At 44.7% G+C, this 13,934-nt stretch overlaps 1 protein-coding gene across 2 annotated transcripts; it reads right to left on the reverse strand.

The window, feature by feature from the left end:
* Positions 1-347: 347 nt before the first annotated feature.
* LOC117866302 (GDT1-like protein 3) lies at positions 348-5,458 on the reverse strand. Of its 2 annotated transcripts, none has more exons than XM_034750487.2 (10): positions 5,151-5,458; positions 5,004-5,057; positions 4,758-4,886; positions 4,492-4,590; positions 4,023-4,095; positions 3,399-3,484; positions 2,599-2,682; positions 2,236-2,295; positions 1,865-2,060; positions 348-962 (listed from the first exon to the last, which is right to left on the reverse strand). In XM_034750487.2, the coding sequence occupies exons 1-9, from the start codon at positions 5,220-5,222 to the stop codon at positions 1,872-1,874; spliced, it is 846 nt and encodes a 281-aa protein (XP_034606378.1). In that variant the 5' UTR covers positions 5,223-5,458; the 3' UTR covers positions 348-962; positions 1,865-1,871. The 2 variants fall into 2 exon arrangements, with proteins under 2 accessions (XP_034606378.1, XP_034606376.1); XM_034750485.2 differs by lacking the exon at positions 348-962 and adding an exon at positions 1,525-1,705.
* Positions 5,459-13,934: the final 8,476 nt, after the last annotated feature.

Below are 13,934 nucleotides of genomic sequence, written 5' to 3' on the forward strand. Positions count from 1 at the left end.
TAGTAAAATTTCAAAGTGAGCTCGGTACCTAGATGGCAAAATATAGTCCATTTCGTTCACACCCAAGGAAGCAAAGCAAATTTCGTCCAAAAAATTAGGGTCATGCCAAAATAAAATTTGGGAAAAGTTAATGTTTGGTTCATGGGCAAGCCCGGCCATTGACCACTGGCATTAGGCCAAGCTGTCCTATAAATTTTTTTTGGCCCGGTAGCATTTTCTACAGCATGGCACAACTTGGATCGCAACATATTGGCAAGTACATTCAGGGACCTGCTACTGCTCGCAGCAAAGAGAAACATAGGAAGTTAGGGACCAGGGCAGAGTACTCATGGCAACATGGTGGCGAATGTGTAACCCAAGACAAAGCTGGCATTCACTCAACATCTGATTCTGTTCCACACGAACAATTGTGTTCTGGATACCCAATATCTCCCGTTTGGATGTCGGTATTCGACCTCGGAATTGAGAATTGGAATTGGATCTCACGAATACCATTGTTTGGATGTCCCTAGAATTGAGAATTGGTATTGGGAGCCAATACCGTGGAATTCAACGCTCCCTCAAAACCGAGTCTTCCCCCTCGGTATTGAGATGAATCGGCCTTCGTCAAAACAGCTGGTCACTTGAGCCCCATTCCGCCTCCTCGTCTTCCTCGCGGCCGGCCACTCGCCTCCCCTCTAGCCTCCGCACCCTTTTTCCCATCCTCTGCCGCTCCCTTCTCCCCTCCGCCGCCGCTCTCCTCCCCTCCCTCGTGGAGCTGCGCATCGCTCCCTTCTTCCCCTCCGCCGCCGCTCCGCTCTCCTCCCATCCCTCACAGAGTTGCGCGCCGCTCTCCTCCTCCCCTCCGCCACCACGCCGTTCTCCTCCCCAGCCGAGCCGCACACCGTTCTACCCCCTCCGCCACGCCATCTGCTCCACCGTGGCCTCACTCCAGTCCAACCCCAAGCTCCACCTCTCGACCTCTGTGCGGGCGGAAGAAGATGAGATGAGAAGTGCATGAAGATGAGGAGTGAATTTCAGAAGATGAGATGAGAAGTGCATGAAGATGAGGAGTGAATTTCTAATTTGATGTTAAGGACATCCAAACACGAATTGGTATTCGTTTTCAGTTGAATTCCATCTGCCAATTTCATTTACATCCAAACAGTTGCTTTGGTATTGGATCCATTTCAATGCCTAGGTTAATTTGGTATTGTTCCCAATTCAATACCAAGCCCTCCAATATCTACATCCAAACGAAGCCCTAGGCAAAATCACACCAGATCCAGTACAACCAACTGACGGCATGCTTGATCAAGCTTTCCAGAACAAAACTGAAACACATACCTCAATTTCACAATAAGCTCAACTGCTCAAGAAACTCCAGCCAGCTGAAATGTGGCCTAATTTCGGTTCCGAGAAGCCCGGAAGCGAGAACTTGCTTTGGCCAACAAGATAAATTAAGTCCACGATTTTAACACCTTTCAGTTGCGAAGAAACAAAGCTAATAAATAAAATCCAATGCTTGAGGAAGACAAAAGAACATGAGCAAGTTTTTCTTGGAGAACTTGGAACATATAGTATAAGTTACATTTTAGATACAACCAATTAAAAATTGGCCATGCTCTCATCGCGGCAGCTTCTAGGTACGGACTGAAGTCAGCATGGCAGAACAAATTGTCATTCTGTAAGGACTGTACATGAATTGGAACCTGTGACGGGGATGCTGTAATAGTTTTGAGTTACTTCATATCATTTCAAACAGCATCCAGCAGGAGCCGGGAGGTTACACTATGTTTCGTTCAGCAGGGCTCAAACAATTCAAGGCTTCCATCCAAGTGGAAGAGCTTTTTTTTGAAATGAAAAGTGGAGGAGCTGACAGTACCTTTCCATCACAACGGAGGGTAGAAGTAGGATGAAACAGAAAACCCCAAGAAGAGAACACCTCCAATTGTCGCTACTGTTCGTTGCGAAATCTTTGATGCCAACATACTCCCTCCTATCACTGCAAGAGATGTACACACTGTGTGCCCCAGTGATGCTCCAACTGCAACTCCGATAGCATTCTTGTGGGTGGCCAGCTGCATGGTAACAGCATAGGAAGCAATAGCTAGTAAGATAGAGTTCTCAGCTTAAGATCATGAAACCTTCTTAAGGATCAGTGTCCTCAACGAAATGAAATGCATGACTACGGTCATCAACAAAATACTAGATTAGATACATCAAAGAATTTCTGCAAGTTGAGAAGTATCTTACCGCGATTGTTGCTATTTGGCTTCGATCGCCCCATTCAGCTAAAAAGGTTAAGATGAAAGCCTGCAGCCAGAATAAAGAGTTAAATTCCAAGGTGCCTCTAATGAGTTGCGTATCACATGTAAGTGTTTGACTAAATTAATAAAAAAGCGGAAACATCACCACCGTGTAATAATAATCAGTTTGTTACATGAGACCACATGTGTACCACTTAACCCAGAAAAGATCTCAAAAGGGAAAAATTGTTGCAAACAAAGGTGTTCAATGCAAAAAAAAAACACTTGATCTAAAACATATGTTATGTTCTTATTACTGATCCAGATGTAAGACAAGCATTTGGCTTGCTTTCATAAGGTAACAACTGACCTCCAAAAAGATTGGTGTACAAAATCTTGCAAAGAACCTACGAGCAGTTGATTTTCCTTGACCGGACTCAAGCTTCTCTTCCACCTGCTCACACATCATCAGTTCATTAGTAAAAATACATCAAAAGATCTGCAGACCTTTTTAAAGCATAGAGCATGCATAATGATATACTTTTTCATTCATGCCTTTCAATTGACCTTTTGCATTACCCTAGTTTTCATCAATAGCTTTTACCTAGCTCAGTTCATGTGCCCAGCAGCCCACATCTCAGTATTCATAAATCATACATTTGCCAGCTTTTACGGAGTGCCACATTTTTCTTTCTATAGCTTAAGAACTGACAAGAAAGAAACTGCTCCAGCCTATCCTACTTGTACTGATACTTTCGAGTGATCTATTATGTTTTCTTCTTTTTGACATAAGAGAACTTGTATTCAAGATTACAGAAGGAAACCAGTGACAACATCTAAACTTTGTGCATTACACATCTCTTTTGCCTGTTGTTCTATAGAATGTGTGCATTAAACCTTCCAGTAATTTGACTACCAACATGCACAAACTTATTTAGAGTTGTCACAGGATATTGATACAGGATGACAAAATGTTCAAAACAAGTTAAATACAAAGGAGATAGTAGACTAGCAAGTATACCCAACACTGAAACAGCAATCAGAATAATAGCACTGCATGCCAAGTGCCCCATGTTCAGTATGAGGCCATGGCATATAATACAGCAAAAGCTGCAGCACTGAGCTACGCTATGCATAAGCTGAGGCTACATCGGAAAAAAGAGCACATACTTCTTCCATTTCCTTCTTCTGAGATCCCTTTGGGTCAGACTTCCAAGCAATATACAACAACCGTAGTCCAAAGAACAAGTACAAAACTGGCAGGCGAACAAAAGGGGAGAGATCATGAGCAACGGAATTTCACATGCAAATTATATCTGCTAGGAGTGAAACTAACTTATCCTGACCACCGTGCCTATGGCCAGATATGCGAATTGCATTACTAAGTTGCAGTTTTTCGAGCCAAACAAATGATGAGTGAGTTACTATAATTGTTAACATCCATGAGTACTGTGCCTTGACACCTTTTCAGTTCAGATAAACAGATCAAAATCTTGGCACAGGTGGCACGGGTGTGCAGGGCAAGTATAGCATGGTATATGTCCTAGTGGAAAAAATGGATTTATTTTGGTAGTAATAGTAAATTGAGTTGTCCATGTTCTCACAAAACTACTGTCCTGGATACCACAGGATGTTTGTGTAATGACTATTAATGCATAGTATTCTGTGGTATACTTTTGTTTTATCATAAAAAGGCTACTGCAAACTTTCCAACATGATAACTGCAGATGTGTGATAAGCATGATTACACCGCTGAAACAAACACCTCAAAACTCAAGCTGTAAAGGTGAGTACCTGTAGCAGCACTATTAGTGTGTTTCCTTGATATCAAGTTGGGTACTATTCTACCTAGTCCAGTTGACAGTACCTTGAAGGAAGAAAAAAGAACATATATTAGCAGCATAGAAAACCCTCTGACATCGGCTTGGACTACTACAAAATAAACAGCTGGCATAGAGTAAATTAAATACGAGTACAAGAACCACAGGTAAATGGACAATAATATATAATAACACACTGAAAACATGGACGACGCACACCTCAAACGGGAAAAATATGAATTTATATCAGAATCTAGACATTGTAATATACCAAAGAATATACCACAAACATATGTGATGTATCCAACTAGATAAGAGATAGACAGTATTATTTATCCCTTTTTATCTATTGCTATGTTGTACAGGATTTCCCCAGTTGAATTCATTGTGTAAAATATAAGCCATCTAAATCAATAAAGACAGGCATCAATATAACAGCTCACCGTCATCACGTAAAGTGCAGAGAGTGCACCGGACAGAACAATTGACTTGGGGTGTCGCATCGCCATCAGCGCAGCAATGATAAATGTTTCATCTCCAATCTACATCACCACAGAAGAAAAATGGCTACACATTGTTAAGCCTGTGCCCTGTCACCACCGGTGGCACAGCCGTGCATCCAACTCTCATGGCCAAACCGTCAATGCAGGACAGCAGCTGCACTGAGGCCATTTACCGAAGGGAAACCCTCCTAGCACAGAAGCAATACCTCACTGACTAGGATCATGGAGAGACTGGCGAAGAGCGCATCGAACAGCCCCGGGCCGACCTCGTCGAGCGCCACCCCATGGTCGCCCTCCACCACCGCGTCCTTCTTCTTCAGGCCGTGCAGGAACCCCTACCAAACCGCACCGACAGCAACAATCAGACACCAAAAATGACAAATTTTGCACACCAAAACGACATCTCCAATCGGGAAGGGTTCGCGCGAAGCTAAAAGATCGAGATTCCTCACCCCGGCGCGGCGGCCCAGCGAGATCCCCGATGCGTCGTCCTCGGCGGCCGCCGCCTGCACGACACGCGGAAAATATTTTTGTCAACAAGCCGGATTCCAGCAAACATCCGCTCAAAGACTGGAGCTTTGCTCGGATCAGTCCCTTACCACGGATGCGGCGAGCGCGAGGAGGACGACGACGGCGAGGAGGAGGAGGGGAGCTCTAGGGTTCGGATCCATCCCGGGGCTGGATCTCGCGAACCCTAGGTCCTAGGAACGCTCTCAGATTTGGGAGGGCGGCGAGACGCACGGGGTGGCAGATTTCCTCCCTCGAGTCGCTCGTCGTTGCTCCAATTTCTTCCGAATTAAAACGCTGGGGGAGGGGGGATTGACGAGGTGAGGCGAGCGAGGATTTGGTCGATTGCTGAGGAAGGACGAAAAGGTGCCGAAGTTTCACCGTTTTTTGCTCGAAGCGAATTTTCAGCTTTTGAGGTGCTGAGTGTATTTTGGCCAAATTTGGGATTTAGGATGCAGTTTCATATAATAATTAATGTTGCACCATTAAATTGTTGCACGGTCACAAAAATATCGAAACTTGAAGGGAAAAAGTCCATATATTATTGGGCAATTTAAACTTTGTCCGCATACAAATTTACTACAAAATCACAGTATATTTCGATTTCTATAAGTTTAATCACCGAAGACATACAGATAAAAACAAAAGGCGATATGTGCACCCATAAAACTAGAATTAATGGCACGTCATTGCAGGTTATATATTAATCTTATAAATATATACAAGGCATCCACCCTATTTTGTATATCGTGAGCAAGGATAGCAAAAATAAATAGAAAGCGTGAATCTGAATGGGGTCGAGTAAATAGTTCCCCACAAGGATGATGGGGCAGGACTTCAAAATCTGGTCATAGTGGTGTGGGGCCTCCCCACACAGGAATTCACGGGAGTTTTTGAGTTAAAGGTGATGCCTTTGGTCCACATACATACGTATACAATAAGATCCATAAAAGCTCGTCGATGAATAAACCTAGCCTAATAAATCATCACCTCGCCTAGTTAGAGGCTAAAGTCTTCTCCTAAAACTATTCAAGATTTCGTTGCGTGATTTCCAAAAATGACATGTCATCTATTATATATTTAAGTTTATGAATGAAACAAGATCTTCCAATGTAAAGTTTCATTTCATAATTTTATAGGTTAGTCATACAATTAATTGAAAGGCACGGGATTGGACACAGCAGGATGAAATGAAACTTTATAGCCTCCAATGCAAGTTTCAACAGGTTTCATAAATGGTGCATACATATTTTTCATCGTGATGAAACTCCTTCCATCTCCCTCTTCATAATTACATTGCCATGTCATCATATACACTGATGTGTCACCGTATTTAATGTGCATGAAATCTCTATAAAACTTGCACTAGGATTAGCCTAAACTTTATTTAGAGACACTCTTTTATTATTGTGTAGATGAGGCAATACACTTCTAGATTTTCTATGGTACATGTACGATTGATTTGTGTTTACAAGTTATATATTAGCGGCGGCATTTTTTTTTTGAAATGAATCAGGCAGAAGAGCTACTGATTATATTAAAAAGAAAATGAAAGCTCAGATTGGGCAATACAACAAATGGAAAAAAATAACAAGAACCCAACTCTAAGCAACTACAACAAACACGCGCTGCACCACTCAAAACGCTACAAACTCCAAGCCACTACTCCAATGCTACACTCCAATCAACCATCACAAACTTCAAAACTCAATATCATCGTCAACCCTACTTGTCTACTACATGAGACAGACGAAACAATGCCCATTTGTTTTGTCGTGGAAGGCACGAAGTCCTGACGAGATGAACTGGTTATATTGCGGGCCAGACATCGAGAAAGTGCATCTTGAATTGCATCGTCCTTCTCCACGCGACCTCAAGTGGCGGTCTCGTTGATGTCATGTGTTTGGTGAGCCGTGGCGTCTTGAATACCTCGTGCGTCCTCAATTCATCTCTATCCATGGCGGCACCTGGTTCTCTTGCTGCGCAGGGGGGTCATTCTTGGCATTGGGCAGTTGTGAAGCCGTGTTGATGTTGAAGCAGCTCAGGCCCTGATTTGTGGACGGTGCAGAACCCCCCGACGAGGCAAAGAGTTGGGAAGAGCTGGCGAAGAAGTGTGGGCGACGCTAACTGAGGAAGTGGCACTGGCGGAACGGGAAGGGGCGATGGTGGTGGTAGCAACGACAGCGGCAATGTGGTGGATGGTGTAGTAGGAGAGGTCGTCAGAGCTGGGCCCATGTCCCTATAATTGTCTGGACTGGCGACTAGTGGAGGTAGATCCACCAACAAGACTTCGTCAACGTCGTCTCGGTCTCTAGATGGCTGCAGAGAAGCATGAGGCTGGCTCTCGAGTCAGCTGTCGGCTGGCCATGTCTATCGAAGCCGTAGTAGCCGGCACGACAACAATTGGCGGACCACACAGCCCAGGGGTCACCGGCTGCCGCAATAGGCGGCGGCCTGAGCACGGACGCGCCTCACCTGGTCACATGGTGAGGTGGAGGAAGCTGCGCCGAGCGTGGATGAGAGGTTGTCGATCGCAACTTGACAGGAGGCGAAGCCCGGCGTTGACTACAGGGGAGGGGACCTCACGGCTTGTGTGGAGTGCGAACGGGCGACGGAGCTGAGTGTGGCGGCGCAGCAAAGTGCATCTGGCGGATGGGCGACGACTGCCGGTGGGGAGGCGATGAGGGAGAAGGTGTCTGGGGCGGAGGGGCGACGCGTGGACGCGGCTATCGCCAACGGCCGACAACCGCGGCGAGCCTGCTCCCTGCGCTCTCACATGAATCCTGTAGATTTCCTCCTCTCTGATCTCCCTGCATGCTATGCTTGGAAAGCCATAGCTAGGATAGATGGAGAGGGTGTGCGCTGGTAGGGGCGGAGGAGGCCGAAGCGAGGAGATCCCGTGCCGTCGGTGCTATGCTCACGCGGGGAGGAGGAGATGTGCGGATGTATGTATGAAATTTTACCACCCCACAAGTTCCCTTGTGGCATAGTTTTCTTAAGTTAGTGTTTCTTTGGCAACCACAATGACCTTAAAAACACCTTTTAACTATGTTTCATGCAGCATATGCTCACACTTTTTTTTTGGCCAAACTTTGCATTTGCATATGCATGGTTTGACAAATGGTTCCTATGTTATGTTTATTATAGATATGTATCAGTGTAGTCTTATCGCATACAACAAACATCATCATCACCTTTCGTGTTGGTCGCCCATTTTCTACGAACAGCATCAGGCTCGTTCATGGAGTCTTGGGCTGAATCTGGACACCGGACCACGTGTCAACCGAAAAGACAATGAGGCGCAAAATTCTCTCGTCCCGACGACACATAATCCAGTCAAAGCGAGGCAACGCAGCGCGCACGCTCTCCTTCCTTTTTCCCGCGAAACTTAACCCGCCGAGTCAAACCATTTTTTCAAAATCTTCAACCCCCCACATCAAAGCCAGGGCCCCACCACCATCTCCACCGTTTCGCGCGGGCCCCACCGGTCATTAATTCGCCCCTCCGCAACGCCGAGCGGCCCGTCCCGGCCGGCAGCCGCACGTCGCTGCCCAACCCAGATCCAGCGCGTCCCCATGTACCCCCGCCTGCAGCCATACGCCGAGCGCTCGCCTATGGCTTCCAACCGGACCCACCTGTCATTGTTAACAAACCTGGAGGGTTAGCTCTTGCCCCAGGTGCGCGTCGCCGCACCAGCGGCCTTCAGGGGCTAGCGTCAGCGAATGCCACCTCGACACGTGGCGGGCGCACCGCCGCCCCGCGCACCGTCCACCTGCGGCCCGCCCCTCCGCTCGCTTCGCTGACAGGCGGGGACAGGTACGGTAGGCCCCCAAAGTCAGTGGCGGAGGAAAGAAGCCGTCGGTGGAGGAGGCGGGACCCGTGCGGCACGCGCGAGGAGGAGGCGGGTGCGGGCCCCTCCCCGGCCGCTCCTTTGACGGCCCAGGTCGCCGCGTTCCCACCTCGGCCGCGGCACGGGGAGGATTTCATGTGCCTGCCTCCGGTCGATGCCGCACGTGCGGGGGCAAGCCGCCAAGCCCGTGACCGGGAGCCCTCTCCAGCCGGCGCGTACCGGCCGTACGACCGCGATCGGACGGCTGGCGAGAGCCCGGCCAGGACGGGATCGCGTGCGGTGGCTTCGCTGGTTCCCGTTGAGGCGCGCCGTTTCGTTTCCTATTCCGTATCTTCCCGCGCGCTTTTTCGCTACGGGCACACACACATGCGCGTGGGTAGGAAAAAGGACCTGGAGGACAGCAAGATCTCGGCTCACTCATTGCTCCTTTCGATTTGGGATCCTTTGGGTCGCCGTCAGATCTGTGACGGATCCCTGATGGTGGCTGTTTGCTGGTGCACGCATCACGCGTGTTCTTTCGAGTTCGTTTAATTAAAGTCTCAATGTTGTTAATTAAACTATAGGTTGTTAAGGTGTGGTTGGTGTGCGCACGGCGGCACGGGGACCTTAAGACTCAGTGCTAGTTAATGGTTTTTTTCTCTCTCAAGGACGGCTGAAGTTATAAACACAATATATTTTCTGTACCCGTTCGTTGTTGTGCTTATATGGGACTTGCCGGTTTTGAAAGGTACCACCAAAATACATTTTCTTCTACTACAAAATTTTCATGGTGATGACTTATGCGAGGTGTGTTTTTTAAAAAAACATCCGTGGTGTATTTTGTTTATGCTATTTTAACTATGTCAAGGTGAGTGGCTCTTAAAAACAAATTTGTTGGAATCTCCTGAAAAGGTACACGCCCTTGAACGATGGAAGGAGGTTCCGAACATTAATCTTGCAAGTTGTACGCCAAAGAGGCGAGGAGCCTTTCCAACCTCGCGAGTTCCAAACTGAGAGTAAAACTCAGTTACCCTCGAACGTCGCTAGCAGATCTCAAAACTAACCTCACAAGTTGTGCGTCGGGCAGCAAGGAAAGCGGAACCCCCGTTAACCCGCATGTTCTATAGAGGCACCTCTAATAGTAAATCTTGAATCCTTGCGTTACCTCTGCTTCTAGAAGGACTCGAGGGTAATGATTGACGACAATAATGGTTAACTCCTATTGGGTTAACCCTCGAGTGTTTGGAGTCGGTTCCGGACACCGAGCTTTTATCTTTTTACTCCTTACTCAGGAACGATGCTCATAGAAGAACTATGCGAAGCTGGGACCTCTCGTAAAGAGTCAATGAAGCAGGCGCCTCGAGGCCAGGCATTCGACTCAGACCATGGGTGAAGCCTCGAGGCTGGATGATCGGCTTGAAACGAAGATGAAGTCCCGAGGTTAGAGGGCGGAAGGTGTGAGAAATGTGACCATGTGAAAAAGTTCAATTTGTACACGTGTTCCCCGATGATCTTTACGTATGGCATATCCTAAGAATATAGTGGTTGAGTAAGGGTATTTTCAAATTGTAAAGTAGGTTATGGATCACTATAGAAGTGGAGCCTACTCCATTGTAAAGGGGATTACTTTTTCCAATTGAGAAGTGAACTTTGTTCTCGTTGTAATGTTAAATCTGTTCAGTGTCAAATTCTTTTGAGACCAACAAAATTTAATAGTTTTTAATTTCAGCTTTCACCCAAATTTTATTTTATGACGCCTAATTTTGTTAATGAAGTATAATCCTACAAGAAAAAAAGTCATAGAGATTTATGTTATGACTGGTTCCAACTCGAGGGATGATGATAAAAATATGTATCAATATTTTGATATTTGTATACTAATTTGTCAACAATGCTTAACCCCTTGTTTACTTCACCCCCAACTCCCAACTTTGACACTATGCAAAAAGAAGATTTCCCATCACATCAAACTTGCGGTACATGCATGGAGTACTAAATGTAGATGAAATTAAAAACTAATTGCACAGTTTTGTTGTACTTTGCGAGACGAATCTTTTAAGCCTAATTAGTCAATATTTGGATAATAATTCACAAATACAAACGAAACGCTACAGTGTGCTACAGTGCTGTAACAGTAATTTGGCACTTCCAAATTTGCCAAGTAAACAAGGCCTAATATGACCCAAGGACTACAAAATTGTCGATTTCCGTGACGTGCAGCTTTCGTTGATGTACATGACAGATGATGTTCCCATCGCATAAAGTCTAATTGCTTTGAAAACAACCATAGGGTCAACCCATAGTTTTATAAGTACTACAGATTGCTGTAAGCCCGTGCCAATGGTACCACATAGCTGTTGCATGGGCTCCATCAGAATTGTTTCGTTACTGCCAAAGTGTACTAATTAATTAATCGAAGGTAGGTTCGCACATGTTATACCTGTGACCAATACGTGTGTTGCCAGTTGCATCAAGCACATCTTGCATGGCTCTTTCTAGTCCCACTTAACACAACACACCAAGGATACTAGAAAAAGAATATGCTCAAGATGTTGTATTACAAGTAGACTAGTACTTGTTGTGCTTAGTTCCAAATTGAAGGTCTTCTTTTTCTAAGAAGGGAATGGGGTTGTTAGGGTGTGTTTGAGAGCCAGGATGAGATCCATCATGCACCGAGGATGAGTACATTCTTATGAGAAGAGTGTGTTTAATTGCATACATGGGTGTGGTTGCAGCCTGCATGAGGGGGCTGCAAAAGTACACTCACATATTGATCCAGTGGATATACCCAAAATGAGCTTCTTTTCTTATGCAGACCTGATGGATATTGCATCTGTTATGGCCCAATTGTTAATATCAGGTGGCAAGGCCACTACATTCCCCGTGCATATAACCAAACACTCTTCTTAATTACAGTAGGTTACTGCACTAACTCAGACTGGTTCATTCATTTAGGCCTCGTTTGGATGCTAGGGGCTAAACTTTAGCCTTGTCACATCGAATGTTCGGATGCTAATTAAGAGGACTAAACATGAGCTAATTACAAAACTAATAGCAGAACCCTTAGGCTAAATCACGAGACGAATCTATTAAGCCTAATTAATCCATCATTAGCAAATGGTTACTGTAGCATTGTCAAATCATGGACTAATTAGACTTAATAGATTCGTCTCGCGATTTAGCCTAGGGGTTGTGCAATTAGTTTTGTAATTAGCCCATGTTTAATACTCCTAATCAATGTCAAACATCCGATGTGACAAACATCCCCTTAGGATATACAATGCAGCTCTACCAAGGCATCCAAGCGCACCAGAGATGAAATGAATTAGGTTCCCGCACGTCAGAATCAGAAGAATAAATTAGAAAAATAACCTCCCATTTTGAGATCTAAGTGACCACTTTGCTCTTTCCCTTCTCGTCCGTGTTATTTGTCAAAAATATCAATGAATGGAAAATGTGACACCTTGTGAATGTCTCTATAATGCATGTTATATTGGCTCTGTTCTACGATCTCTATATCATCTACAAAAAGATTGTTATGATGCTCGTTCTTAATAACCCTAGTAGTATTTGTGATATGGGATCGCATGTTTATTACTTGGATTTGCAAAAAAAAAACTCTAAATCAATACCAACCATTTAGCATTATTATCCCAAGTATTTAATATTTGACATATATTATAGTACAATCAATTAGCACATCTTTCATCTCTATTGACATATGTTTGAATGATATGAATTTAAATCAAATCTTTTTAGATATGCAAGTGACGTTAGTCCATTTTTCTCTACCAATTTAAATGAATTGTAAAAACCCTTCCACTTAAGAAGCTCTAAATAATGAAAATGATTCAGATTGCCATATATCTTTACATTCTTGGATTATGACTGAAAAATAGCATCCCACCCAATGTGCAGTATAGAACTTCTACAAAATATATCAGTGGTGTATGCCGAAAAGGAAAAGGGTCTTTGGGATTGGAATGTCAAACACTATTAATAACACTTCCAATATCTTTTGATACAAACCCAATAGCATGACCCTGGTTTTGCACCCACGGTTTATCAGGCAATGTTCCACGCAGGCTGCTTTGCCTATTGATAGAGGCTTACATCCTAGTGCTAGCATATTTCATCCACTCATTGGCAACATTCAAGGCACATAAGCGCAAAGAAAATATCCTTCCCAGCATATCTCATGTCCCGCGAGCTTCAAGGAAAAATTTCTGCCAGCAGTATTCAAGGTGTCTAAAATAAAAACTGCCTTAACAACACTTGCACTATCTTTCTAGCACATATATAAGAATCTACTCTTTTCTTTTGAAACAAATCCAACAACCCAACCCCCGGTTTGAGCTCATGGTTTATGATCGATAACGTTCCATACATCTTGTTTTGCATACGACGACTAGGCTTACATCCTAAAGATAGTATATCTCGTCCTTCCACTAGCAGTATCCGAGGTGCCTAAGTGCAGTATCCGAGGTGCCTAAGTGCAAAGGAAATTTCCTCCTAGTATATATCATCTTTTTGCCCGCAATATTCGAGGCGCCTAAGAGAAAAATCTGCCTCAACAAAACCTCCACTATGTTTTAGCACATATCTAACAATCTACATTTTCCTTTCATAACAAATCCAACAACACAACCCTTGATTTTACTCCCACAATTTTATCACCAGTAACGTTCCTTGCCACCTGCTTTGAGTGCGACAAAGGCTTACAACTTAGCACTAGCATATCTCATCTTTCCACTAGTAGTATTTGAGGCGCCTAAGTGCAAAGGAAATTGTCTCCTGAGCATATCCCATCTTTTTGATGGCATATTCGAGCTACCTAAGAGAAAAAATTATCTTGCCAACGTATCTCCAATATTAGTTGGCGCCTTATAGAAACCTACCAAAATATATCGTCTTATCTTTGGCAGTATTCGAGGCGCGTCTTACCAAGAAAAATGAGCCATAAAACATGCTGATCTCAATAGCCATGGCAACTCACTCCCATAGTCCCATGTCATCCGATGACAGGTACCACTGGTAACCTTCAACA

The sequence above is a fragment of the Setaria viridis genome, chromosome 8, assembly GCF_005286985.2.
Source record: "Setaria viridis chromosome 8, Setaria_viridis_v4.0, whole genome shotgun sequence".
NCBI lineage: Eukaryota > Viridiplantae > Streptophyta > Magnoliopsida > Poales > Poaceae > Setaria > Setaria viridis.

Excerpts from the sequence above, each read along its gene's own strand:
- LOC117866302 (XM_034750487.2), bottom strand. The coding sequence starts at position 5,222 with ATGGATCCGAACCCTAGAGCTCCCCTCCTCCTCCTCGCCGTCGTCGTC. Across the intron at positions 3,485-4,022 it reads CACTAATAGTGCTGCTACAG|TTTTGTACTTGTTCTTTGGA; the intron begins GTACTCACCTTT and ends TTCGCCTGCCAG. Across the intron at positions 2,296-2,598 it reads GTACACCAATCTTTTTGGAG|GCTTTCATCTTAACCTTTTT; the intron begins GTCAGTTGTTAC and ends TTCTGGCTGCAG.